This window comes from Tiliqua scincoides, chromosome 9 (assembly GCF_035046505.1).
Source record: "Tiliqua scincoides isolate rTilSci1 chromosome 9, rTilSci1.hap2, whole genome shotgun sequence".
Lineage (NCBI taxonomy): Eukaryota > Metazoa > Chordata > Lepidosauria > Squamata > Scincidae > Tiliqua > Tiliqua scincoides.
In genome coordinates this window covers 16,333,837-16,360,166 of record NC_089829.1, presented here as the reverse complement: position 1 = coordinate 16,360,166, position 26,330 = coordinate 16,333,837, and the positions used below count along the sequence as shown (strand labels likewise).

Sequence of the window (26,330 nt, the reverse complement as noted above, 5' to 3'; positions counted from 1 at the left end):
GATTTCCTGGTATTGCAACTTAGCTGCCCTGAGATTCATTCTCAGGCACCCCCTCCCATGCAAAACTTGCACTCCTTAGTTCCTGCTGGGAAATCCATTTTGCTCACTCTTACCTGTGATTCCATTGGATACTTGAGGAAAGAAGAGGGACCTGCCCAGTCTGGGTACCAACAAGGGGAGGGTGGGTTTACCTTTGCACCTGGGGCTGAAGGCCTGTGGCTCTTGGCTAATTTCCAGGCTGTTAACCTGCAAGATGTTTCTGAATCATGTGATGTTAGACCATGTAGGGAAGCTCCTAAAACTCTGGTGTACCTCTACAATCCAGTGTTCTAGGAACTTTTGGGGACCCTTCCCATGTGGTTAGTAGGAGAGCAATGTGGCTGTTTCAGATGGTTATGTTAGCCACAAACAACTCTTGTGCAACTGCCTTGATGCTCCTCTTGGGTGTCTCTGGCAGCTGTGCACAGGGAGGGTTAAATTTTGCCTGGGCCATGCAACATGCCTTCCCTGGCTGAAAACACTGCAGGAGGTGGAGCTGTGGGTTGCCCAAGTGGCTGGGTGCTCAACCACCCCTTCCCTTTTTCTGGGAGTAGAGCTCTTTGCTCTCCTGCAGCCCAACCCCTTCATTTTCTTTAGCTAACCTTTGCTCTATCCCAGGATATTTATAACACCCTGTTTGTGTGCCTGCAGCCGGAGAGTGGATTGAAGATGGCAAGGAGCAGTGTGGTGAGGCACTTGCTCCTTCTGATCTTGGTCAGCTGGGCCCTGCCTTTGGCAGCTGAAGGTAAGAGTGGCAGCTGGGAGGGGAGCAGATGCAGAACTAGCAAGGGGTTGAGGGGGGTGCCACTGGCACTCAGGAAATGAAGAACGGTGGAACAGGAAACTTGTTGCTCAAAAGGCACAAACTCCAGGGCTGCTGAAGGCTGGCATAGGGCCCAGGGCAAGATTGCCTCCCCCTTTCCTAAATACATTTGGGTAGTAGCAATTACCCCAATTGGGCACTGAATTGGAGCACAGAAAGTGGATTAAAGCTGTAGTAGAAATGCAGCCTTGGACAGGCTGAGGTTGAGGTAGCTGCATTTGTTTTGTAACAAATTTATCTTTTTGTATAGTTTGTTCTGCCAGTGTCTGGGCCAGCCTGGAAGGCCTGGCCCTGGGGATTTTATCCATCCCCACTCCTCTGGCCTGGCAACCTTTTACACCGTCAGCCCAGGGTGCCAGCCACATGGCACCGTGGTCTCAAGCCAACCACATGGAAAGCAAAATAGTGACAAATAGTCACTGAACAAATCAGTGCTCCCGGCGGCCAAGGAGGAGCCTTCTGGGCACACAGCTGAGCTACTTTACCACCCAGGCATGCTCTGCAGCCTTCTGTTCTTAGGCCTATGCAGTGGCATAGCTAGCAAGAGGTGAGGGGGACAGTCCGCCCTGGATACCAGCCTTGCGTGGGGTGACACCACAAGTTCCCAAAATTGCTAACATCGTGGTGGTTAGGAATAGCTCCATCACGTCATATACCGTTGGATGTGGAATTTCCAGCATAATGCGATGAGAAAACCGAAATAAATATCTCCATTCTATCAGAAGTTATGGCCAAAAAACCAGAAAACAAAAAATGCATGGATCCCTATGGAAAGTGAAACTAAGCCATTTACTCTCAAGTAGGTGAACTTGCCTTAGTCCGTCAGAAAGGGCAGGCTGAGAGTAATCCAATGACACCAGAATGGTCCTGATCCAATGAATGCAGCCCCCCAAAAACACCGGAGAAGGAAGCCCCCCCCAAGCTGACCAATGTATTGAGCCCTATGGAAAGAGAAACTAAGCGTTTACTCATGAGTAAGCAAACGTGCCTTGGCTTGCAGTCAGTTCAGGCAAAAGGGAATGACCACCAGCATGGTCCTGATCTGATGGAACTGTAGCTCAACAAATGCTCCAGAAGGCAGTGTGCCCCCCCCCCCTAAAAAGAATAAGATAGAGGCTTGGTAAGGTGAATGTTTTCTATTTTAGACTTGTAAAGGTAGGTGGGTCTTTATATTGATATGCCTGAAGTATAAGAACTTAAATTGAACTGGATAGGGCTGAAAATCTCATTGACTTTTTTTGGTGGTAGGGGTGTTATTGCAAGCAGGCTACAGAGGAAATTCACATGGTGGATAAGTGCTGGTTTCCCCTTATTTAATTATTTGTTTTTCTTTTAATTTAATTATTTATAATTATTTATTTTAATTTGCTTGATGATGTAACTTCCAGCCATGACATCACTTAAAAAATTAATTATGTTGTATGGGGTGACAAAAATTTATGGGCCCTGGGTGTCAAATGACCTAGTTAAGCCACTGCACTTATGCACACTTTCCTGGGAGTAAAGCCCACTGAACAAAATAGGGCTTACTTCTGAGTAGGTATGCACATTTATGGACATGTTACAGACCTGTACTTTTAACAAGCTACTATGTATATTCTTTTACAAATGATAGTAAATGGAACTTTCTCCTGGGTAAGTGTGAGTAAGATTGCAGTCTAGGATGGTTATAAATCTTCCTGTTTGATGATGTCACTTCTGGTCATGACATCACTTCTGACAGATTCTCATTCTAAAAAGTGGGTCCTGGTGCTAAATGTGTGAGAACCACTGCTTTAGATAAAGCCCTGCTGTCAGTACCCATGAGAGGGGGGTAAAGGGGTGCTGTAATTTATACCTGGGCCCAGGGTCAAAGGAGTGGGAGGCCAAAGAAGGGGGCCCAGAAATTTCCTGGGATCTTCCATTTTCTATATCATCTGGATTTGCTACCCACACAGGGTGCTGGGGGGTGGCCTGGATTCCAAGGACATCTTGTGCCTTCTTCAGTCTTGTGAGGCCCTCTCACGGTTTCAATCTTATGAGACTTTTCCAGGGGCAGTATCTGCCTCTCACACCAGAGTGCCACATTGCACCTAAGCCACAGTGATATGCTTGACCTTCAACCGCTGGTATGTCTGCAGAAGCAACACAGTTTCTCAGACTCAGCCTGTTATGACACATGCCTTGTTCTTCCCTGCACAGACCAAGCTCCCACTCCGCCAGAAGTGCTTACCAAAAATGGGAGGCTCCGGGGCCAGCGCATCAGAGCCAGCGGTGCAGAGAGAGACGTTGATGTTTTCCTCAAGGTTCCCTATGCGAAGCCGCCAGTTGGACCTCTGCGGTTTTCCCCACCTCAGCCAGCAGAGCCGTGGAACGATCTCAGAGACGCAACGTCCTTCCCACCCATGTGAGTTGGGAGCAGAACTGTTCAGGGATCCCTCAGGCCATGAAGATGTTAGGGAAACTGACCACAGGGACACGCTGCTTTGCTTGAAGCAAAGGGCAGGAGGTTCTCCATTGTGCCAGTTGAGCTGGCTGCAGCAGGCAGGCATAGCAGTGGCAGGGACACTGCTAGCTCCTGGAAAGGTCTGGAGCTTCAGCCCATTTCCATTTCCATCCCAGGTATGGTCAACTCAACGTTCCTGTCTCCTGATAGTTACTAAGGAGAGTTGATGGAGGCTGGGTTTATGGTTCCTGCCAGCAGAGGCATAACTAGGGTGGAACCTGAGGGGCTTCTGCCCCAGGTGCTACAACAAGGGGGAGACATGACTGCCCCTCAGGCTTCACCCCAGATAATGAGGAGGTGCTGGCAGTTTTATGCCCCCATTCCTTCTCCTACAAAGGGGAGCCTCCACAAGCACCCCCTCTTTCTGGGAGAGCAAGCACCCCCTCCTCCTGGGAGAACCTGGAAGTGACTGCCTTGGACCAAGGGTGACCAGATAGAATGGAGGACAGAGTGCCTGTACCTTTAACCAGTGTATAGAAGAAGAAATTTTAGTAGGTACAGCTCAAGGACTTCAAGGAGCTCGCTCAAGGAGCCTCTCATTCCACCTGCCTGCTCTTGACTACCTGGGTCTTGCCTAATTTTCTCCTTTCCCCTTTTCTTTCAAATAAACTATTTTTATTTTTGAAAACTCACCAGTCTGTTACAGTCAGGCCACAGCAGAGTTACATCCCCGCACCATCTCCCGGTTCTCCAAGGTTTCATGTGTGTATGGGGCAAAGGAGTTGGGCTTAGCCTGGCCACAGCTCCCTGGCCACTTCTTTGGCAAACAGCTTCCATACTGGGGGACTCTGGTCATTGGGCTCACACTGGATGGGGGTACCTCCCCTGTTTGGTTTCACCTTTCTGGGATTGCCTGTGTCCTAGTCACAATTACTGAGGATGCATGGAAAGACCAGGTGCATGATCTGTTTCTCTCCAGATCAGATGGTTGGCTTCACTGGTTCACTTTTGGGTAGCTTACACAGGAGCTTTCTTGATAGCAGTTTGTTGGAGGGAAAGTGTGAGATGGTTTGCTCCTCCTGCTGCACTGAGTCAGCTTTCCTGGCTTTGTTCTTGTGGTTTGCCTTGCCTGAAGGTGCCTGCAGGATCGGGTGCTTGGACAAGCTGAGCTTGAGGCTGTTTTGATGACAAAGGAAAAGATCCCCATGGAAGTCTCTGAGGATTGTTTGTATTTAAACATCTACACACCAGCCCACTCTGACAAGAAAGCTAAGTTACCAGTAAGTACACCCATTGTCACCTTGTTATTTCAGGAACCACCTTTGAACCACCTTTCAGAGCGCGATACCATAGTCTTTCGAGACTGAAGGTTGCCAATACAATAATTTCAGGAAGATCTTGTTTTTGCTTCAGCAGCTCTTAATCTTCTCAGCCAAGTGGTCTGAACTTAATCCAGAACCTTCCCCCCCCCCATGATCCACCTAGTTAAATCCAGCCCACCTGGGCCACGATACATCTGGAGATGTTTGCTGCCTGTCCTGGACTGTAAAAACAGACTAATTGCCAGGCTCCTTGCATCCCTCCTGTGAGGAATGCCCCATTTCCCCTTTCAAAACCTTCTGTGTTGGTCCAGCAGCTAAAAGATGCTGGGGCACCCTCCTGCAGTAGACTTTGTCCTAGATTTGAAAACCCTATGTCAGGGTAGCCAAGTTTCCTCCTAAGATTGGCATGCACCTACCAACTGGCCAGTCAAACCTGTCTGTCTAAGTAAAGGTATGGGATGGGGAGGCTGAGTTGTTTCTACTGATGCGCACAGAGAATCTGATGACATCATCAAACCTCATGTCAGAGCAAAGAGGGGAGAGTGAGTCTCGGGAGAAGGCAGGCTGACCAAGGGGAGCAGTTCCTTGTCACGCACTCCTTCCTGCTACCCACTTTCCCTTTATAGGACCAGCAGCCAAATGGGTAGAAACCTGGGTAGACTGCTACCATTCCAGGCTACAGACCAGGTTGGGGAGGGGGGAGGAGAGATTGTTGAGAAAACCACCTTCTCCCAAGGGAAAGCTGAACACCAGGGTTCTAATTAAGAATAGAATCCACAATAGTTTTGGCAGGGCAAGAGATGCAACAATACAGTGAATTTCCTGTCAGCCTGGCCTAGGCAGACAAAAGGGTCAGAATTTAACATAGGGTGCAACCCTAACCAAATTTCAGCACCAAGGTAATGCAACTGCGAGGTAAGGGAACAAACATTGCCTTACCTTGAGGAGGCCTCCATGACTGCCCCCCAACTGCAGGATGCCCCACTGGTACAGCTATGCCAGTGCTGGAAAGTTGGTTAGGTTTGCACCCGTAGTTAATTGACAGTCTAGTCCTGTTCAGGATTGGGCTTTTGGGTGGAGGGATTTATGACAGTGGAAGTACCGTGGTGGGGGCAGCATTCCTATCCCCAGAAGAGTGCCAACCGGAGTCCTGCAACCCCTGTGACTGCCCCTCAGCTGTGCAACTGCTTCAATCTGTCCCTTGCTTCTCTCTCTCTCTCTCTCTCTCTCCTCCCTTTATTCTGCCTATTTCTGGTTTTCCTTCTCCATCCATATCTTTTAGTCTCTGTTTTCCCCACTTTTAACCCTTTGTCTACATTCCCCTCCTTTCTCCTCTCTGTCCTTCTCTGATCTTTCTTGTTTTATTTGTTTCAGGCTTTTCAGAGCAAACATGCTCTGGGTCTGAGCGTTAGGCTGCTGGACCTTGGTGGGAGCCTTTTCTCTTTCTTCTTCGTCATCTCTTGCCATGGTTGGCAACCTTCAGTCTCGAAAGACTATGGTATAAGCCTACAGCACCCAGTATTCCCAGGCAGTCTCCCATCCCAGTACTAACCAGACCTGACCCTGCTTAGCTTCTGAGATCAGAAGAGGTCGGGCATGTGCAGGGTAACAGTTGCTGCGCTTTCTTTTTTCAACTTTTTTCCACATTAATCTTTTTCTGCAGCAGTCAGAGGAAGTATTTCTCCCCAAGCAGATAAATGTAGATTGTGGGGAAGACAGGAGTGGGATTTCATGTATGTATCCATACACAAGGGGCAAAGTTTGCCACTGTGTTTGTGCTGCCCCCGGCAGGTACAAGAACATGTATAACATTTTCTCTTCTGGTTTCAGGTGATGGTTTGGATCCATGGAGGAGGGCTGTTGGTGGGGGCAGCCTCCCAATTCGATGGGTCTGAACTGGCTGCTTTTGAAGATGTAGTCGTGGTGGTGATTCAGTACCGGTTAGGCATCCTTGGCTTTTACAGGTAAGGCGTAAAACAGAACTTGGGGGGGGGGAGTAGAGGGACTGCCCAGGACAATTCTTAGCACCCCCTGGTGCTTCTTTCAGGGAATGGGTGTGCTCTGGGAGTGCATCCCATCCGCTCAGTCCACTTGTGCAGATTCACTTTAGGAAACCCCATCAGGTGGGGAGACCAAAGCGGGCTGAGCCATTGGTATGGGTGGTTTTCTGTCGCTAGGGTGCCTTTTCCCAGCGTTTGTTTCCTGATGGCATCTGACGGAGCAGAAGCTACTGCTCTGTGTCCTCAGCCTGGGAGGCTGCCTCTTGCCCAGAAGTGTCTTCTGGTACTTTTCAGCCCACGTGAATGTTTGTCGCAACTGGATCCTTCTCTTCCTCCATGGATCTCAGCAATTGCAAACCTGTTTTTCGGCATTTGGAAGGTCTCAGAAGGTCTTCTAGAGGCCAGGGAGGTCACAGGCAGCCTCCCCAGCCCTTAAAAGGCCTTCTAGGGCCTCAAAAACAGACCCAGTAAAAAAAAAGATGGTGTGGGGAAGGGTCATGGCACATCCCCCTGTGGGGTGGTGCCCCAGGGCATACCTCCCCTTGGCCCCTCCAGGAATGCCGGTGAAGCTCGGAGAAGTATAGTGAGTCTTCCTGCTTCCATTTTCTCTGACAACCCTGTGAGGTTGGCTAGACTGGTCATAGATTACCCAGTGAGCAGGAATTAAACCCCGGTCTTCTCTGTGCAAGAGCAGTGATCTACCAACTGCCCTAACTCTCTGGAACGGAACAACTCTCAGTCAGATTCTCATGTCTCGCAGAATTGGAAGCTGAGTGTGCCCAAGTCTAGTGAGGTGGGTACAGTAGCAAAGCACTGGTACCATGGAACAGATGTGCTTTCACTGCAGGTCTTTTCAGAAGGGATGCTAAGAAGCTAATGTGCATCTCCCTCTCCCTTACCCTAGAAGTTGGACATAGCGTCTGGAACCCAGTGGGAGGAATGACTGATACATTTGGGAAGGGGGGGAGGCCAGAAAGTTCACTCACCCTCCTCCACCATCAGCTCCAACAGTTACCCACTGTGTTGCACGGTGTCTTTAGGGTTCAAAACAAACTCAGCAGACTGAAATTGTGGTGATTTCCAAGTCTTTATTCATTGCCAGCAATGGGCTTCTCTTGGTGGTTCAAAATGGGAAACACAGAGAGCTGTGGTCTCTCAGTGTCCCAGAGAAAAAGCAACATTCCCTGCTGGGTGTGACCATATATACCTGTGGGTTCTTTGTCTCGAGAAAACTCCAATCACATTTGTTAGAGCCTATGATGTCGGATATGGGGGTTTTTCCATTGGCTATTGCCATATCTGGAGCATATATTAAATATCTCTGGTTACTGTAGTCGCCATTTTGGAGAACTCCTCCCCTTTCTGCAATGTCAATACTATTTCAAAAGGGGGCAGTGTGCCTCTATCTTAATTTTCCCAATTACACTAATCTGGTAATAATTCATTTATTTTAATCCATGTTTATACTTATTTTATTCAGTATTTAATCTTCTCTTCTAATCTAATTTTAATTATTTTGTAACTTTTTCCTACAAGAAGTTATTATAGGATTTCTAATTTCTGTAAAATCTCTCTCTTCTCTGATACAAGTTGCATTTTCAAGAGAAATCTCTAGCTGGAGGCCTCTCTCTCCTACATTCCTGATGCTTCTTCCTTATCGGATTCTGCCAACTTTGAGTTTGAACAGACTCCCTGTTAATGAGTCTGTGCTTACCAAGATTAATTATTCTCATTACTAGAAATATTCTTAAATTCACTATCTATTCTGGCGCCTAGGAAAGTCTGGGCATTTTAGTTAGTTGTCAAATTTGAAATATTCCCGCTTAGATAAGAATTCCACGTTCCACATTAGCTGTACTGCCTTTATTTTGCAAGCCTCACTCTAAGGCAGACTTAAATCCTTTTAACTTTGGTTTTCCCTTATTAATTTAACTAATATTCAGCAAAGAATATACTTGCTAACTTCTGAGTTTACAAGCAATAAATTTTGTAATATTATATGTGCTACTTTCCTTTAAATGACTTTAGAACAGCTTTTAAAGTCCCTATTTGGTGCTTGAGCGTCTGAATCACTGTTTAGAAGCTGCATTTTCATTTGTGGACTTCATGTGGCTTCTGTTGACCTCTGATCTCTCCTACTAATTATTTTACAACTTTTACCCAAACAAAACACTTCTGCTGGTAGCAGAATCTGTCACTCTCTATCTACTGTTATTGCTCTGGCTAATTTGCTACTGTTTCATGAAAGGCTCTCTCTGTCTAAATGTAGGCCTTCCTTCTGCAGCCTAACTCTTAGATGTTACACTGTTTCTCTGTAAATACATTATTTTAAACTTTATTTTGGTTTAACAATGTCTTTTGGCTTTTAAAATAATCCAATGTGCTCTTCTGTGTGTTTTCCCCTTCTCTGCTCAATACTGTCTTGGAATTGCAGATGAAGGAGGGGGGGATTAGAGCAGCAAGCAGTTAGAGCTCAGATGTCATAAATCTGTCAAGGGGATTCTTTGAAGCTTCAGCTTGACTATAAATTTTACCTAGTTAGCTTGACAACAAATTGCTGTTATCTTGATTGTGTCAAATTGGTTTATTGCTTAAGCAATTAACTACCTCTGTTTATCTATCTGGGACCTCTCTGTGTTAGGCTAGCTCTGACTCTGAAGGGTGACACAGAGTTCATTTGATTTTACCTATTTATTCCCTAACATTTCCTAACATTCTTTTATTTCTTCTTTACCCATTTCCTTTACTTATTATACTTCTCATTTAATTTTGTTCTTATAAAAGAGCAATTAGGATGTATCCTTGTTTCCTTCCTAACAGACTTTTCCTTGAGGACTCCTAGCGTGTAGTCCTTCCTCTAAGGCTTCTGGGTAAAATGGATCTAAACTCTTCTCATATCTTCTCTTTGGCAACTGTGCTTGTGAACATGCTAACATCCCTCTAACATAACATAACATTTGGCTCATACAAATTCTGATATCCCAAATGCTCTCTCTCATAAGTCTTCTTTGTGAGATGTATTTGAATCTAAAATATTTTGGTTCAGCATAATGGCTACATACAACTTGTAACTTCCAGGGCCTTCCCTCAACTGTATGCTGCAGAGGACTGGCACAGGGCTCTGAACAGCCCCTGGAAAGGCCAGCTATGATCATCCAAACTCGAGGGTGTCACATGCTCAGAGCAGGAGTGACCAGACAGGCAGGAGTGACTGAGGTGCCTTCGGGAAAAGGAGCATGATTGATAAACTACTAGCATGGCTCAAGTTTAAGAATATGGACCGCATCTTTGGAAGGTCACTCATCCTGTGGGAGCCCAGTAATGTCTGGCTGGATAAGCTCCGGAAGAAAGGTGGTGGTGGTAATTCAAACACTCGAGTGTGTGTGTGGAAGTCTAGCAAGACTTCACCCACACATGCTAGAAATCACCAGGGGACCATGCGGACTGCCGTAAACATACGGCTGTGGCACAGTTACAATGGCACAAGGATGTGTGTTCCTTAATAGCCAGTGCCCCTAGCTAAAAATCACACAAGGAGCCCTGGCCACTTGTTTTTCGATGAATCATAAACATGGGTATAAAACAGAGCATGTCCTTAGTAATTTACAACAGTGTGACAAAGGCACCTCTTCTCGAAGGGCTTTAAAGCCCTTCGTGATTACTTTATTGCCATCACCCTGATTTTAACAGCCAGACAGGGACAGCCTCAGGGGAGTTGAAATGGTCTCCTTGCTAACTACAACTACACAAGCTATAATTGGCCCTCCTTACAGGGACCTAGCCAAAGCCATAAACTTAACCCAATACTCCCAATTGAGTATTGAGTTCCCAATACTCACAAAAGACCAGCTTGTAGCTTAAGGCAGTGGTTCCCAAAGTGGTGGGTCACAACCTACAGGAAATGGGAGTGCGCCATTCCCCCTTAAGGGGAGTGGCCCAGGAATGGGTGCCACGTTGGCACTACAGTGATTGCAGCACTGCAGGGACCCAGGTGCATGTGAACATACCAGGGTGGGGGGACTTGTGAAGCCTCCTGGAGGGACCTAGAGGCTTGCAGTCTCCTCTGTGAGCATCCCCGCTGCAGCAGTGAGCTCTGATCGACTATTGGAGCTCATTTCCAGTTTTCTAAGTGGAGATCCTTGGAGGAATTTGGGAATCCCTGCTTTAAGCCATTTCTCTCCAACATTGCATATACGCAGCATATACGGGCCAAATGTGTACATTTGTGGGCCAGCCAAAAATGGATTAAGGAAAGTCATAAGATGTGGTAAAGACCCACAGAGACTTAACACACACTAAGGCAATAAACCAAGACTCCTAAAACGTACTGAACCTATTGCTTACAAGCTATTAGCTGTCTGAGCATAGTAAGAGCATTGTTTCACCTGTTCTCCCAAGTTTGGCAAGATGGCACATCCATGCTGGAACTGGCCACAGCAACGTGGAGGTGCTCTCTAAATTTCTCCAAAAAGCCAAATAAAACCCCTCCCCTTCGGGTGTTTCTTGTAACTCTAGAGCAGTGACCAACCAATCAGGAGGCCAGGTCCAAGGTCTCCTGACAGGATTATGCAATCCTTGAGGTCACTAAAGTCACATATACCATTTTTCTAAGTGGTTCTTCTTTAGCTGCATTAAATCTTGTTGATTATAGTGTCCTTGTTACCAGGCAAGAAAGGTTACTGCCCTCAGCATTCCTCTGACCTCATGCAAAGATAAGAGAAATGGCTGCCGCTGCATCCAGTGGACACTGGGCAGCTGCTGGTGGCTCCCGGCATTTCCTGGGGGGGAGGAAGGGGACATTTGTCGCCCTCCCCTGGGTAAGGGAAGAGGTCCCATAATTTAGCCAACACAGAGTAAAGTAGCCCTGTGTTGGAGCCTTTCTGCCAGTTCCACTTCACTCCATCCCACTCCCTTCCCGCCCCATCTTCTCCCTGCCCTCCCCCCACTCTGGAACATCTTTCCACCACCCCAACTTACTACTCCACTGCCCAGCGCTTACCTGGAGCACCAGGAAGCATGCGACCAGCCTCTTTCCAGCATTGGCTCAGTGCAGGCTCCTGCTAAGCCAGCACCTGAGCCTGCCTGGGACAGAGTGTCACAGGCATGCTTTACACTGGCGCAGGGCCGGTGCTGACACCATAGAATCGGGTCTCCAGTCCCCAATAATTAGCTCCTGTTATTCCCTCTCCTTGCAGTACTGGCGATGCCCATTCTCCAGGAAACTGGGGCTTCCTGGATCAAGTGGCTGCTCTCCAGTGGGTCCAAGAGAACATTGCAGACTTTCGAGGAGATCCAGGATCGGTGACCGTGTTTGGGGAGTCCGCGGGTGGATTTTGCACTTCTGCCCTTGTAGGTTCAGAATGAGAGGAAGTATTGAATGTTGTTGATACAATTCATTTGATTTTCCAGGCTGTGCTGACGAACCACAAGGCAGCTGTACAGTGCACTCAATTGTTTTTCTAGCTCAGGGGTCTCCAAACCTTTTGGCCAGAGGGCCCATCAAATATCTGGAGTGGTGTGGAGGGCCGGAAAAACAATCTAAATAAATAAATTAGAGATGGAACTTAGATGAGTGAATAAATGAATTCATTCATTCAACCTCTCTGGCCCTCAGAACACCCTCCAGACATAATCAGAGCACAGTTCTGGTCATGTTCAGTTGAGTGCGCCAGAGACTTTCAGGGGACAAGAGGTTGGCCACGGGCCGGAAAGAGGCTTGCTGCGGGCCGCATCTGGCCCCCGGGCTGGGGTTTGGAGACCCCTGATCTAGCTCGTAAATCTATAAAACTGAAGAACACCTCAGAGGTGTTTTCATTTAAATGTTGCATTTTTACAAAATGTCTATCAATGGACCTAATGCAACCAATTAGAAAAACCTGAGGACTTTGGATGACAAATAAGTCTTTACCACTATATCCTTTCTCTGAACTACACTGCATCATAAAGTTAAAAGAACCCACAGTGCAGCTGTATTCTGATGTTGAGTCTCATGGGAGCAGGGAACAGATTACCTCTGAGCCGAGAGGGAGGCCCCTTTGAAAGTGGGGGCACCTCTTTTGCGTTGAGAGTAGGAAGAGCAGCTGTCCTTTGTTATCCAGAATCCCATTTGCTTGGTGAATGTTTCTGTTGGAAAGCAGTATATATGGTAAATGGGTTTTCTTCTGATGATGATGATGGACATCTGATGAGGATAGTTGTTCTCTGCTCAGAAAATTAAAGCCTCATTTTTGGTTCCTGTTGTCTCCATTCTTCTTACAGGAACTTCTGGGTAAGTTTCATATGAAAGGGGCTCAGCTGAGTCAGACTGGGCCATCTGCCATTAAGGTGGACTGCTTGGCCTGTCTTTTCACAACTATTTTCTGTAGCGTTTATCGTCTTTGTCTCAGAGATTCGCACTGGGACCCTAGCGGGCTATGCAGTGAAGAGAGGCTGCGAAGGCAGTGATGAGAGGCAGTGAAGTGAGCCTAACTGAGTGGCTCTGCTCCCCACCAAAGAGCAGAGGTGCTTTTCCATGAGTGGCTCCCTCATGACTGGGAGCAAATTTAAATGAGCCAACAGCATAGATGGGGTCCCATTGCATGGACTCGCCCCTGAAAGTGGCATGCAATCCTGGCAGCATGGCAATTCGAGGGGAGGGGGCCCGACTCATGCAGTCAGCTCATGTAAGCATGACCCCAGCCTCATGAAACCTGCTCAGGGAAAACTTCAAGGGAGTATTTCAGAATTGCCATCTAAGGAGTTGGGAAGCTGTGCCCTTCATCTGAACATTTTTTAAGGCCCTTCCCTTTTATTTGTGTTTTACCCCTGTTAGAGGCTCTTCTCCACTTCATACTTTCTGGATCTAGTTTGGGCAAGGTCCAGTTCCCACTCATGTGGCAAAATAAGGATTGCAAACCAAGTGTTTGTTTTTCCAAGCAGTTTGTATTGGCAAGATCATCTTGTGTTGCTATGAGACTGTCAGGCTCAGTGTCACTTTGTTGGGTGTGCAAGCCACAGCTGTGGCAGTTTTCAAATGGTCTGTCTTTAGGGGCCACAGAGCACTGCATACCAATTCTATATTATAGAATTCTACATTATAGAATAGCACCAACAGCACCAATTCACTCGTGTATTGTATACAAAGGCAGCAAATAAAGTGGTTTGCTCACCTAGAGAGAGTGTCTTGGGATTCTATACCATAAAAGGCATACATTAAGAGAGAAGAAGGGTAAAGAGTGTGAGACAGACCCAGAGGATGATGGAGAGACAACATCAAAGATACATTGCAACAACATCAAACAGCAGCGGACTTCCCCAGCCCTGTGCCCATGGCAATGGCGCCCCCTCATGGGCTGCCGCCGTCACCACTCCCGCCCCCACGCAAAAATTTGTGTGTCCCCCATTCACCTGAGGCTCACAGAGTCTCGTGTGAGCTGCACCTGCATCGGGGAAACCTCTCGGAGGTTCCCTGATGCTATAAACTGTGCTTCTAGGAAACCGGAAGCACAGTTTCCAACCTCATCATTCTGCGGGATCCTAGTGGTTTGCACCTGGGGCATTTGCCCCGTTGGACCTAATGGTAGGTCCGCAAATGACATCAAATAAGGCTGGAAGAGGTCACTAGAAGTGTAAGAACCAGAACTTTGTATGTCCCATGACACCCAAAGTGGTAAAAGAGGAAGTAAAGAAGAAGAGCACTGCAGATGATTTGGGGTCATGCTTGTATGCTGCACACTTGGTAGCTTGCCCCTTGCCCCCCTTAATTGGGCCCTGGGCACCCACCCTTCACCTTCCTGCACCTGCAGATTCCTGTTAATTGTGATGGACCAGTTTGCTTTTAGAATAATTCTCCTAGCTGTTTGGCTTCCTTGTTAGAGAATCCCTGCTCATCTTTGGAAGACCTGCTGGATTCCTTAGTGCACAGTGTCAACATTGCTGGATGATGCCCATGGAGTTAGTGAGGAAAGGCCCTGACTGTATTTGTTCATGTCCTCTCTTTGCAGGTTTTATCTCCGCTATCAAAGGGCTTGTTCCACAAAGCCATCTCAGAAAGTGGGGTTGTGCTCATGGAGGCTTTTATAGATGACCATCCAGAAAAGCTGGCCAAGGTAAAGGTTTGGAGCAATCCACTGTAACATCACAGGTTCTGGATCGTGAAGGTTCTTGAAGGGTTAGTAAGGACATCTCATTTTGGCTCCCATATGCAGAAAAGAGTGGAAGCTGGGAGAAAAGCTAAGGGGTGGGAGGGGGGCAAGGAAGTCCTGTGTGTGTCTGCAGCAGGTATTGGTAATATCTGAGAGGGGAGCAAAGAGACCAAAGCTGAAGTTGCAGAGACATGAGCTCTTCTCTCTGTGTGTTGGGGGGGGGGGAGGGGAGGGAGTGTTTGTTATTCAGGCAGGCACTTGCTTAAGGGAACACCACTGCAGCCTGACAGGCAAGATCAGAAGGGTTTTGACCAAACTGGGAAACCTGATCTGGCAGCTTTACATAAGAAGAGACCTGCTGGGTCAGGCCAGGGGCCCATCTAGTACAGCTTCCTGTATCTCACAGTGCCTCAGGGAGCACTCAAGACAGCATGATACCTGTATCTTGTTGCTGCTCCCTTGCATCTGATTTGAAAGCTGTCCTGCAACAGGAGAACCCAATAGGCCACCCAATTCAACCTGGAAAACCTGATAGCTCACCCAGGGAACTTTTGAATCTGCAGCCTCAAGCTGCTCACAGCAAGGGGCAGTGGAGCACAGATCCCCACAATGCTCTTTTTCCTGGAGGCTCCTGGCCAAAACCCCATAGTTTTGGTGGTATTTCCTCCTCCAGAAGGTCTGGCAGGCTCCCTATCTTTTGCCATTAGAGGAGCTCTAAAACCCTTTGCATTCCAACTGATACTTGATTTCTGCATTTCTTACGTGATTTTATGCTGATCTTAATGATGCTGGTGGCTCTTTTCATTCTAGCTGTAGAACTTTGTAGCAGAACAACAAAACAAACTATCAAGGCAACAAGGAGCCAAAATCATCTGCATCATTGAGTTTTTGCAAATGACAAAATCAAAGAAGCTCATTGGGAACTTGCTCCAGGGCAGTGGTTCCGCTGAAATGCTCATAATAGCCAGGATGTGGCTTCTGTCATTTCCAAGGAGCCAACATCTGCAGCCTACCTCTGCAGGACCCAACTAGAGGGGATTTCCTCCCTGGAAGGAAAATTGCATTTGTGCGAGAGGCAGTTTCCCTCCCTCCCAGGGTAAATAGCATCTGTGTCAGGATCAGGGCATGTGAGTGAAGAGTTTCAAGAAACCCTCCCAATCCATGGGGATTCCCTCAGCTATTTCCCATTAAAAAATGAGGCCCATGTGATGGACAATAGCATGATTATCCTAGTAGCATCTACTTTGGCCTTCAAGCTTGAGGTGGAACCCAAGACTCACCTGTTCTTCTTGACTGCAGAAAATTGCTGAGACTGCTGGCTGTCAGACATCCTCATCAGCCGAGATGGTTCGATGTCTCAAGGAGAAGACAGAGGAAGAGATTTTTGATACTAATCACAAAATGGTAAGTGTTCTGGAGAGCCAACTAGAGGGGAACCTCAGTACTTGTTAATCATGCGCTTGTCCCATTAGCCTATGAATTGGGGGTGTGGAGGGAAGAGACCCACTTTTCACACTTTCACAAGAGAGTGTGGCTCCTGCTCCCTCAGTGCTTCTCTGGTATTGTAGCCAGGCTGGGGCACAGCTGCCTGGAATCAGCAAAGCACAGTGAATTGTAGACAAACAGGGCACATCATTGCTTAGGGGGACAAATAGTGCATGAAAGTGTGTGGCCTGGATTGGGACTATGGTGAGATAGAATTAAGAGCTTCCCCTATACTCCCCACTGTGGTCTTGATCCAGAGATGACACTGATCAGGCTGCTGTTGTCCAATGATGTTGGGGCCAGTGAGGCATTTCATGTCCTGTGCATGTTGACCCTGTGTGTGTCTTAAGCCTATGCCTAAATCCGATTCCTATTTTCTCCCTATCTCCATGTTTACAGGATTTCACCACAATGCATCTTAGCAGCGATGAAGAAGTGAGTGATGCATTATTCGAAAATACCAAGATCTTAAAAATTTTGGGGAGTAGTGGTGTCACCCCCCTGTGAGCGTCACCCAGTGTGGTCCGCACCCACCTAGCAATGCTACTGGCAAAAAGGATGTTTGATATATTGTTGAATATGTGAACTTATGATATGGAATTGATTGGGCACCGTTCTGTTAACTTGGGTGAGCCTTGGCTTCCAGTAGCTCTAGGCTTGTTCATCTGTAAAATTTCCAGCAAACAATTTGCAGCTTTTCAAGGTGCTCTCAAATTAGCTGAGTGAGCATGTAATTGAGTTTGGTGAAAAGAACTCTAGAGTCACAAGAGGGAAGGCCTTATCTGGAAAGCATAATAGGGAAGAAGGATAGATGGAAGGGGAGGAAGAGACCATTACTGTTTTACCAACAATTTGGGAGTCACATGGGCTTGTTCTTAAGAGAGGGGGGCCTGGATGTTTTGGGAAAACCATCAGCTGTGTGGGCCAAATCTTCTGTGGAATGCTTAACAGCTCTTCTCAGGAACAGCCTTGTCTTGGCAAGAGTTGGTGACCCTGTCCAGGTGTCTGATATACAATCGGAATATGTTGATCAGTGAATTGGCCTCAGCAACCTGTGATCCCTTCCCAAACCCTCTTTCCAGGAAAGAGGTGGTTGTTTTTGTTGATGATGATGCCTGTACCACGTTTCAACAGAAAACATTCTCAGAGCATGAGAAATAAAAAGGTGAATGGAATGAAAAGAATAAATTAGAAAGAAGGAAAAGTGGACTGATGCAGACTAATTTGTATAATTTGAAATGTTTGGTGGGATGAACTTAAACTGCCGCACAGCTGCGGGGAGACAGTGAAAAGTGAATCCCAAAAAAGTGCAGGTTATGATTAGGGAGAAACCTCTGGTCTGATAAACTGGGAGACTGCTACTGTATTCTCAAATGTGGTTGGCAGGCAAAATACACATCTAACTGGTTATTTTTGCTTTCTACTTTTTTCCTTCAGCACACTGTATTTTTCCCTGCAGTTGTTGATGGTGTATTTCTTCCAAAAGCCCCAAAAGAACTCCTGAAGGGAAAAAAGATCAGCAATGTTCCCCACATCATAGGTGTCAATAACCACGAGTCGGGTTGGATTATTCCAAGCGTAAGACCTGCATTTTGCTTTTATTTGATGTTTATCTTCAGCCTGCTGCCTCGTAGCTCATACAGACCCTCTTCACACCCAGAATTTACTGGTCTTCATTTTCTTTAGTTTCTGAAGATTCCAAAGTTCGCAAATGGCCTTGAGAGGGAGACAGTGATTTCCGTGATACGCAGCTCAGAGCAGTTCACGGTAAGAGGACGAGACTTGGATTGATTTATGGCAGGACTGGCCCACCCATGAGACCCCCTGAAATGTTTGTGTGGAGCACCACCCCTAGAGGGGCAGTGAATGGATGAGCCCCCCTCCAGCCTGTCCATCCACCACCATTGGAAGCTGAAAGAACTATTTGGGTTTTTGAAATATATATATTTAAATTGTCCTTCTTTGTCCCCTGAGCATGTTGAAACCACTGGCTCCATGGAATGTTTCTCTCATGCATACAGAGAAACATTCAACCACCTGAATTCACAAGTAGGCTACAGATGAGGGAAGAGGCCCTGCAGCAAAATGTGGCTGACCAGCCGGCCCTAATTCTCGCCTCCAGCTGTTCAATATTCAAGCAGACCCACCTTATCCCCCCTTCCCTGCCCAGCATTCACAGCCACATCCTTTGTTCCTGAAGGCCACTGAGCAAGCTGTTTGGGAGGGATTTAACATTAGTGGCTTTTTTTAAATGTACAAATGTGTGGATGTACATAGTCGTCCCCCCAAGTATGCAGAAATCACAACCTTATTTCCAGGTGGTCTCATTTTGCTTGCAAACGGATGGGCTCTCAGCCAGCTTGGTTCACAATTGGTAGATGATGATGTAACATGACAGATAATGCTCCATGCCTTGATTGTCCATTTCAGGGTATGAGTCCTAAAGATGCCTGGATCATTGCTGATGAATATCTGAAGGATTTCACAGATCCTCTTCAACTCAGAAACCAACTATTCGACATGTGGGGAGATGTGCTATTTGTTGCTCCAGCCATTCAGACAGCCAGATATCATAGAGGTGAGCTGCCACTGCCACCAAAGCTGGTGGGGGTCTTCCTCAGCTGTCATGAAATCCATTAGATCTGAGCGATCAGGATAGGCTAGGATGAGACACTAGAGTTCAAGTGCTCGGCAGAGAATCTGTCTGTCAAGTGAGAAGTCCAAAGGGCAAAGCTGGCAGCTTGAACTGGGGCTCCCAGCTGGCATGCTCTGGCACCCGGCATCCTGCACACATCAGAGCTCTACTTTTCCTGCAAAGCTGGCAGACTGAGCTCTATGGCTCAAGTGTATCACCCAGGCTGCAGCCCCAGCATGCCCAAGTCAGCCGAATCTAGTCCCAAAGGTGGACCTAGAGTGGGACTGACGCAAGAACCAAATGGCTCTATTCTGGGCAAGGGACAGTGGACCAGTAGCCAGGTGGTTCCTTCATTCACTCTTGGTCCATCTGGGGTGGGCACTAATTCAGCATAGCCAGGAAGAGTGTGGCTTTCACCCTGTAGCCCTTTGACCTCCATGTACATACACACAGTGGAGGAAGCAGTAGGGAGAGAGCAGTGGCACTCTGTCTCTCCCCCCTGTTCCCTAGTGTTCCCTCACTTCCTTCTTCCCCCTGGACCCTGGCTTTCCAAAAGGCTGAGAGTGGGGTGAGGGTGGAGATAACAATGCTGGCTGGAATAAGGATCATGGTCAGTGCTAAAAGTCAGGGATGGGGGGAGGAGGGAGAGAATGAGGGTTGGTGAGAGAAAGGTAGAGGAAAAAGAGTGAGCACAAGTAGAGGAGGGCAGGGGAGGTGTGGGGAGAACAGAGGCAAACAAAGAAGCTGGAGGAAGAAAAGGAAACAAGCAAACCCGAGGCAGAAAGAAAACAGGCCAGAGAGGGAGGGAAAGAGAGACTGAGCGCTTGGGTACCACCTTCAAGTGTATTATGTTGATGTCTTTACAACAACCCCATAAGGTAGGGAAGTATTATTATCCCTGTATTGTCGATGGAATGTTGAAGCTGTGATGGGGAGTATCTTGCCCAAGGTGACCTACTGAGTTCCTGGCCAACAAAATCCTCATTTGCAGCTGTCATTCAGGAAGTGGGGGGAGAAGCAAGCCATGCAGTCAGCATCTCCCTACTTGAAATTGGGGTGACCAGCTCTTGGTGATTGGAAGTACATGGCTATGGGGTATTGTGAAGAGTTCCTTCACTTAGAACATGCCCCTGCCCCACTGTGTATGGAGGCCAGCCTTCTGAGCTCCCTGTTGAACTGGACTCCAACCATGCAGGCTTTGAGGCTGTAACTAGCAGGTTCCGCCTTCATGATGGCACTGGGCTGCCAGTTACCTTTGGGGTGGGCTCACCTGCCTCTCTTCCTTTCGCAGATGCCAGCTACCCAGTCTATGTGTACGAATTCCAGCATGGGCCAAGTTCATACGCAAGCTTCAGACCAGACTATGTGAGAGCAGATCATGGTGATGAAATCGGCTTTGTCTTTGGGAAGCCCTTCTTAGGTATTCTGACTTATCAGAGCTCTGTTTGAATTATCCTATTTTGCTGTCAGCCAGGGTGACGTGCCAACAGGAGGTCCAGGGCATAGATTGGCCCAGGTCTACATGAACGGCGTTATATCGGTCAAACCTTAACATTGTGATGGCACAAGTGACAGTTGCTGTGATGGAAGTGGAGCTGCAGGAGCTCAGCAGCTAAGCTCACGGTCAACCCACCTGCCTCCTTGGACTTTAGGAGTCCTTAGTCAACCATTTGCAGCAGGCAGAAAAGCAATCGAGAAGAGTTGGAGATGAGCTTAAAATGGGGAAGACAGAGAGAAATGGGTACTAAATAACTGGTTGTTACCCAGATCTAAATGTAGTCACTGAAGAAGCACTGAACAACATTGAGTGCCTGCCTGTGCTGGAAGAGCTTGACAGTGAACCAACCCTAGAAGAACTTCACGTGGCCCTGGACTCCCTTGCCTTTGGCAAGGCACCTGGAAAAGACAGCATCCCTGCTGAAGTCCTAAAATGCTGCAAAGAGATCATCGTCACTGAGCTGCATGAAATCCTCTGTCTCTGCTGGAGAGAAGGTGGAGTACCTCAAGACATGAGGGATGCAAACATCATCACGCTGTACAAGAACAAAGGTGACAGGGGTGACTGCAACAACTACCGCGGCATCTCTCTCCTTAGCGTTGTAGGAAAGCTGTTTGCCCGAGTTGTACTAAAGAGGCTCCAGGTACTTGCAGAGAGCGTCTATCCAGAATCGCAGTGTGGATTCCGAGCCAACAGGTCCACCACTGATATGGTATTCTCCCTTAGACAACTGCAGGAGAAATGCAGGGAACAACGACAGCCACTCTTTATAGCCTTCATAGATCTCACAAAGGCTTTCGACCTGGTCAGCAGAGACGGCCTCTTCAAGATTCTCCCCAAGATTGGATGTCCACCCAGGCTCCTCAGCATCATCAGATCCTTCCACAAGGACATGAAGGGCACTGTTGTCTTCGATGGCTCCACATCAGACCCTTTTGACATCCGAAGCGGAGTGAAGCAGGGCTGTGTTCTTGCACCAACCCTGTTTGGGATTTTCTTCGCTGTCCTGCTGAAGCAGGCCTTTGGAACTGCAACAGAAGGCATCTATCTCCGGACCAGATCAGACGGAAAGCTCTTCAACCTCTCCAGACTGAGAGCAAAATCCAAAGTCCAGCTGAAATGTCTGCGTGACTTCCTCTTTGCCGACGATGCAGCTGTCACTACCCACTCTGCCAAAGATCTCCAGCAGCTCATGGATCGTTTTAGCAAGGCCTGCCAAGATTTTGGACTGACAATCAGCCTGAAGAAAACACAGGTCATGGTTCAGGATGTGGACTCACCTCCCTGCATTACAATCTCTGAGCATGAACTGGAGGTTGTCCATGACTTTGTGTACCTTGGCTCAACGATCTCCGACACTCATTCTCTCGATGCCGAGCTAAACAGGCGCATCGGTAAAGCAGCTACCACGTTTTCCAGACTCACAAAGAGAGTCTGGTCCAACAAGAAGCTGACGGAACATACCAAGATCCAGGTCTACAGAGCTTGCGTCCTGAGTACACTTCTGTACTGCAGCGAGTCATGGACTCTTCGCCCACAACAGGAGAGGAAACTGAGTGCTTTCCACATGCGCTGCCTCCGACGCATCCTCGGCATCACCTGGCAGGACAAAGTTCCAAACAACACAGTCCTGGAACGTGCTGGAATCCCTAGCATGTATTCACTGCTGAAACAGAGACGCCTGCGTTGGCTTGGTCATGTCGTGAGAATGGATGATGGCCGGATCCCAAAGGATCTCCTCTATGGAGAACTCGTGCAAGGAAAGCGCCCTACAGGTAGACCACAGCTGCGATACAAGGACATCTGCAAGAGGGATCTGAAGGCCTTAGGGATGGACCTCAACAAGTGGGAAACCCTGGCCTCTGAGCGGCCCGCTTGGAGGCAGGCTGTGCAGCATGGCCTTTCCCAGTTTGAAGAGACACTTTGCCAACAGTCTGAGGCTAAGAGGCAAAGAAGGAAGGCCCATAGCCAGGGAGACAGACCAGGGACAGACTGCACTTGCTCCCGGTGTGGAAGGGATTGTCACTCCCGGATTGGCCTTTTCAGCCACACTAGACGCTGTGCCAGAACCACCTTTCAGAGCGCGATACCATAGTCTTTCGAGACTGAAGGTTGCCAATACATACATACCCAGATCTAAACTGTTGTTGCTCAGTGAGGCCACGCTCCTTAATTCCTTTTCTCCATCCCACCCATTCACCTACACAGATGAGTTTGGATGCCCAATTGGTAGGCACAGGCCCCAGTGAACAGAGGGAGGTTAATCTTTGCACAAGTAACCCACGCATTCTGGGAGTCTATCTACACGTTACAAAGAATAACAGGATTGAACAAAGGGGCAGAGTACAAGTCAAGAGTTGGCTGCAGATGGCTTTAAAAAGACCCTGAAAAACTTGGAGATGGGATGGGAGCACCCCACCAGTGAACAGGTCTCACAGCCTGCCCACTTGACGTCATGCAGTGGGCTGGAGAATGGCAGAGTACAGGGGGACAAGCAGGATTACCTGGGGATGCATTTCGTTAACTCTGAATGACTCTAAAGCTGTGTTTCTCAACCAGTGGCACAGATAGCACCAGTGGTACTTGAGGTGGTGTCTGGTGGTACTTGCAAGACCTCTAGACACCTGCTGCCCAGCAGCAAGACCAGGAACACAACATAACAGCAGCAGGAGGCATGCTTTTCTGCACTCAAAATGCCTGCCCGTCTACCCATAGGCTCTTACTGGTGTTCACTGCATTGCAACTGCCCCCCCCCATTCAGAAGTAACTGGCAGTGATGTCATTGCCAGTTATTTCCAGTGGTACTTCGATTACGTGGGCCATGTGAAGTGGTACGGCTAAGGAAAAATGTTGAGAAACACTGCTCTAGGGCTTTGTCCCATTCTTCGGAAAAGAATAGGTCCCAGCAGCTATCAGGCTAGTCCTCTTGAATCCTTGTTTTGTAATAGTTTTTTTTTAAAAAAAAGAACAACTAGCCAAAATCTGTAACTTTGCTGATGCTGAATTTTTTTGTCTTGCCTGCAGTTAATTCTCCTGAAGAAGAGAAAAAACTTAGCAGAACAGTTATGAAATACTGGGCTAATTTTGCTCGCAATGGGTGAGTTGTAGAACACTGATATAAAGGCACAGCAATGTAGTAAAGAGCATTTATTCTATTTTCAAAGTGGCCATTATCTCATAGAGGTGAGCAGAATTTCTCCATGTTGTTCCTTGACTATTGCAGAAATTTGCTTTGAGGTGCATTTTATGCTACCTTCATTCCAATATAACTTTCTTCCCAGGAAATTTCCTAGAATATTTCCAGAATTAATTCTGGAACTGAAGCTTGTGCATTTTACTGAGGCTTTGGTCCCTTCAGTCCTACCATGTCCCCTCTCTGGAATGATGTATGTGTGGTTTGATAAAATACTGCCCTTTGAAATGGCCACCTTGATGCGATCTCACGTATGATTGCATCAAGAATCTTGTTTGTGATTCTGTATGGCTGAGGAGCATGTGCACTCCTGGCTGACTGGTGTGTCAGTGTGTCCTAACCCAGCCACACAAAATGCTATCTACGTGTGTGTTGCCTCTCACTCCCTGGCCCCAGCCTCCAAAGCACAGACCCCTGGTAGCACTCAAGATAACAAGAGACCTGTATCCTGTTGCCAGTCCCTTGGCTCTGGCATTCAGAGATAACCTACTTCTGGAAGCAGGTTGCACATAGCCATCATGGCTTGTAACTTGTGATGGATTTTTTCTCAATCAATCTATCCAGTCCCCTTTTCAAGACACCTAGGCCAAGTGCCATCACCACATCCTGTGGCAAGGAGTTCCACAGATTAATCACATGCTGTATAAAGAAATATTTTTGTTTCTCTGTTCTGACACAATTTGTCCGCTGGTTCTGATATTGTGTGTGAGGGGAAAAGAACATCGCTCTATCCATCCCATGCATAATTTTATATCTCTCACTGATGTGCCCCCTCAGGTGCCTTCTTTCTAGACTGAAGAGCCCCAAATGCTGTAGCCTTTCCTCATAAGGAAGGTGGCCCACTAATCATTTTGATCACTTTCTTCTGCACCTTCCTTAGTTCTACTATATCCTCGCTGAGGTGTTGCAACCAGAACTATCCACAACACTCCAGATGTGGCCTTACAGAAATACTGCCACCTGCTGAGTCAGACCTTTGTTCTATCCAGCTTGGTATGCTTGACACAGACTGGCAGTGGCTCTGCTAAGGTCTAGGAACAGAGGGAGCAACCCACATTTTTATCAAATGACAAATTCCCCCTGCTGGTGGAAGCTGACAGCAACACACTTGTAAACTATGTTTACGTTGAGTGGCACAGTTCCTGTGCTGTCACTCCATTTTCCCAGCCCAGCATGGAGATCCAGGGATTGTTTTCCTTCTGCATTCAAAGCACATACTCTGTCATTGTGCTACAGCCCTCTCTCCTGTCCTCAGCATGGCAGAGGTGATGGGGGTGATTGGCCAGAGTGCTGTTAGAACAGTGCCTTTTGTTGAGCTGTGTTTGTGTTGCTAGTCGTGATGCCAAGATGGACTCTTCCACTTGCTGGGAAGAACCTGCTATGAGGCCTCTCTTCTAATGTTGTGCCTCTTTTACTACTTCCCTAGTGCAACATTAAGGGTCAACAAGACCAATGTAATGGCAAACTAATTCTGGGATTTTCTGTCTCTAGGAACCCCAATGGTGATGGCCTGGTGACCTGGCCTAAGTACGACAGGAACGAAGAGTACTTGGAAATTGGATTAAAGCAAAAAGTGTCACAGAAACTGAGAGAGGAACAGGTTGTCTTTTGGACCAAGACCCTGCCAGAAAAATTAGCTGAAAGCCAAAGAAAACACACAGAGTTATAAATCCTTCCACTGTGCAGAGTCTACTTCTTGCTGCTGTCCAAGGGAACATGGTTTTTTGGTCCAAGCAGGGAATGGTCTTCTGAGGTTAGGATATTGATCAGTTGACTGCCTGTTAGTTGGTCACAAGGCAAAATAGAAACACCTCCAGGAGGCCGGGTTCTCTTCTGCTCTGCCTTCCTAATGCCAGGTAGTCTCAGTGACAGATTCTAATCTCTGAATTGGCTGCATTGTCAAAAAGAAAAGACCCTCCCTTTCTTTTCTGAGGCTGAGCTGTTTTGCAGAAAGCTGGGTTGGGGGGCCTAAGCCTTTTGAATGGTGGCTGGGGTGCTTTGATAGCAGACCAGCTCTGTGGTCCTGCAAAAACTGACTGTGCTTCCCTTCAGAACCTAACCAGCAATGTAAACTACAGCCCCAGATACACATAAAGACAGACCTTTCTCTTACAGTTGTGACATGTAATTTTTTTTAAGTACTTGTGTTTTGTAGTAGAAGAACAAAGCGGCTGCCACCTCCACCTTCCCCCAGCCTAGTGCTCAAAAGCAATTACTGAATTTATGAAAAAAAAGCTACCTGTTCATTAATTTATGAAGGCTGCTCACTAAGTGTCTTCCTCAGGGCCAAGTAGATGGTCTTTACACATGGTACAGACAAAAATGAACAGCCCACTCCTATCCTTGAGATAGGCCAGCATCTCTCTCTATATACTGGTGCAATGACAGCCCCACCAGCATACAAGCCTGCCTGCTGACAGGCGCCACACTGGAAAAACTCCACAGGAACATAGCTCAGGCATCACTCAAACACCAGAGCAATTCTGCTAGCAGAGTGACCAAAGCAGGAAAGTGAGGTATGATGGATCAACACCATATCCTAACCCCCTTTCAGACAATAAACATGCCCCTGATACTGGAAAAATGCTATGGTAGTGACAGAGCTGGTGTAAGCTGGAGTAACCCTATAAGGAACAATGGAAAAAAACCAGAAAATGGCAGCTTCCCCTCCCGCCACTTTCCAATAACAGAACGACTACATATAGCAGTCAGCCACAGTGCATCAACCCCAATACTAAAGCTTTTGCCAGGATGACTACGCTCAAATAATCCTTGTACAATGAAAAC

The 26,330-nt window shown here is 47.4% G+C and overlaps 1 protein-coding gene across 1 annotated transcript; it reads left to right on the top strand.

Annotated features, from left to right (window-relative positions):
* The first annotated feature begins 564 nt into the window (after positions 1-564).
* On the top strand, positions 565-25,655 carry LOC136659950 (fatty acyl-CoA hydrolase precursor, medium chain-like). The gene is made up of 14 exons (XM_066636834.1): positions 565-784; positions 3,044-3,248; positions 4,423-4,567; positions 6,440-6,573; positions 11,805-11,958; positions 14,592-14,696; positions 16,032-16,136; positions 16,617-16,652; positions 17,655-17,795; positions 17,904-17,984; positions 18,648-18,795; positions 20,144-20,272; positions 23,375-23,447; positions 25,035-25,655. The coding sequence occupies exons 1-14, from the start codon at positions 709-711 to the stop codon at positions 25,210-25,212; spliced, it is 1,710 nt and encodes a 569-aa protein (XP_066492931.1). The 5' UTR covers positions 565-708; the 3' UTR covers positions 25,213-25,655.
* Positions 25,656-26,330: the final 675 nt, after the last annotated feature.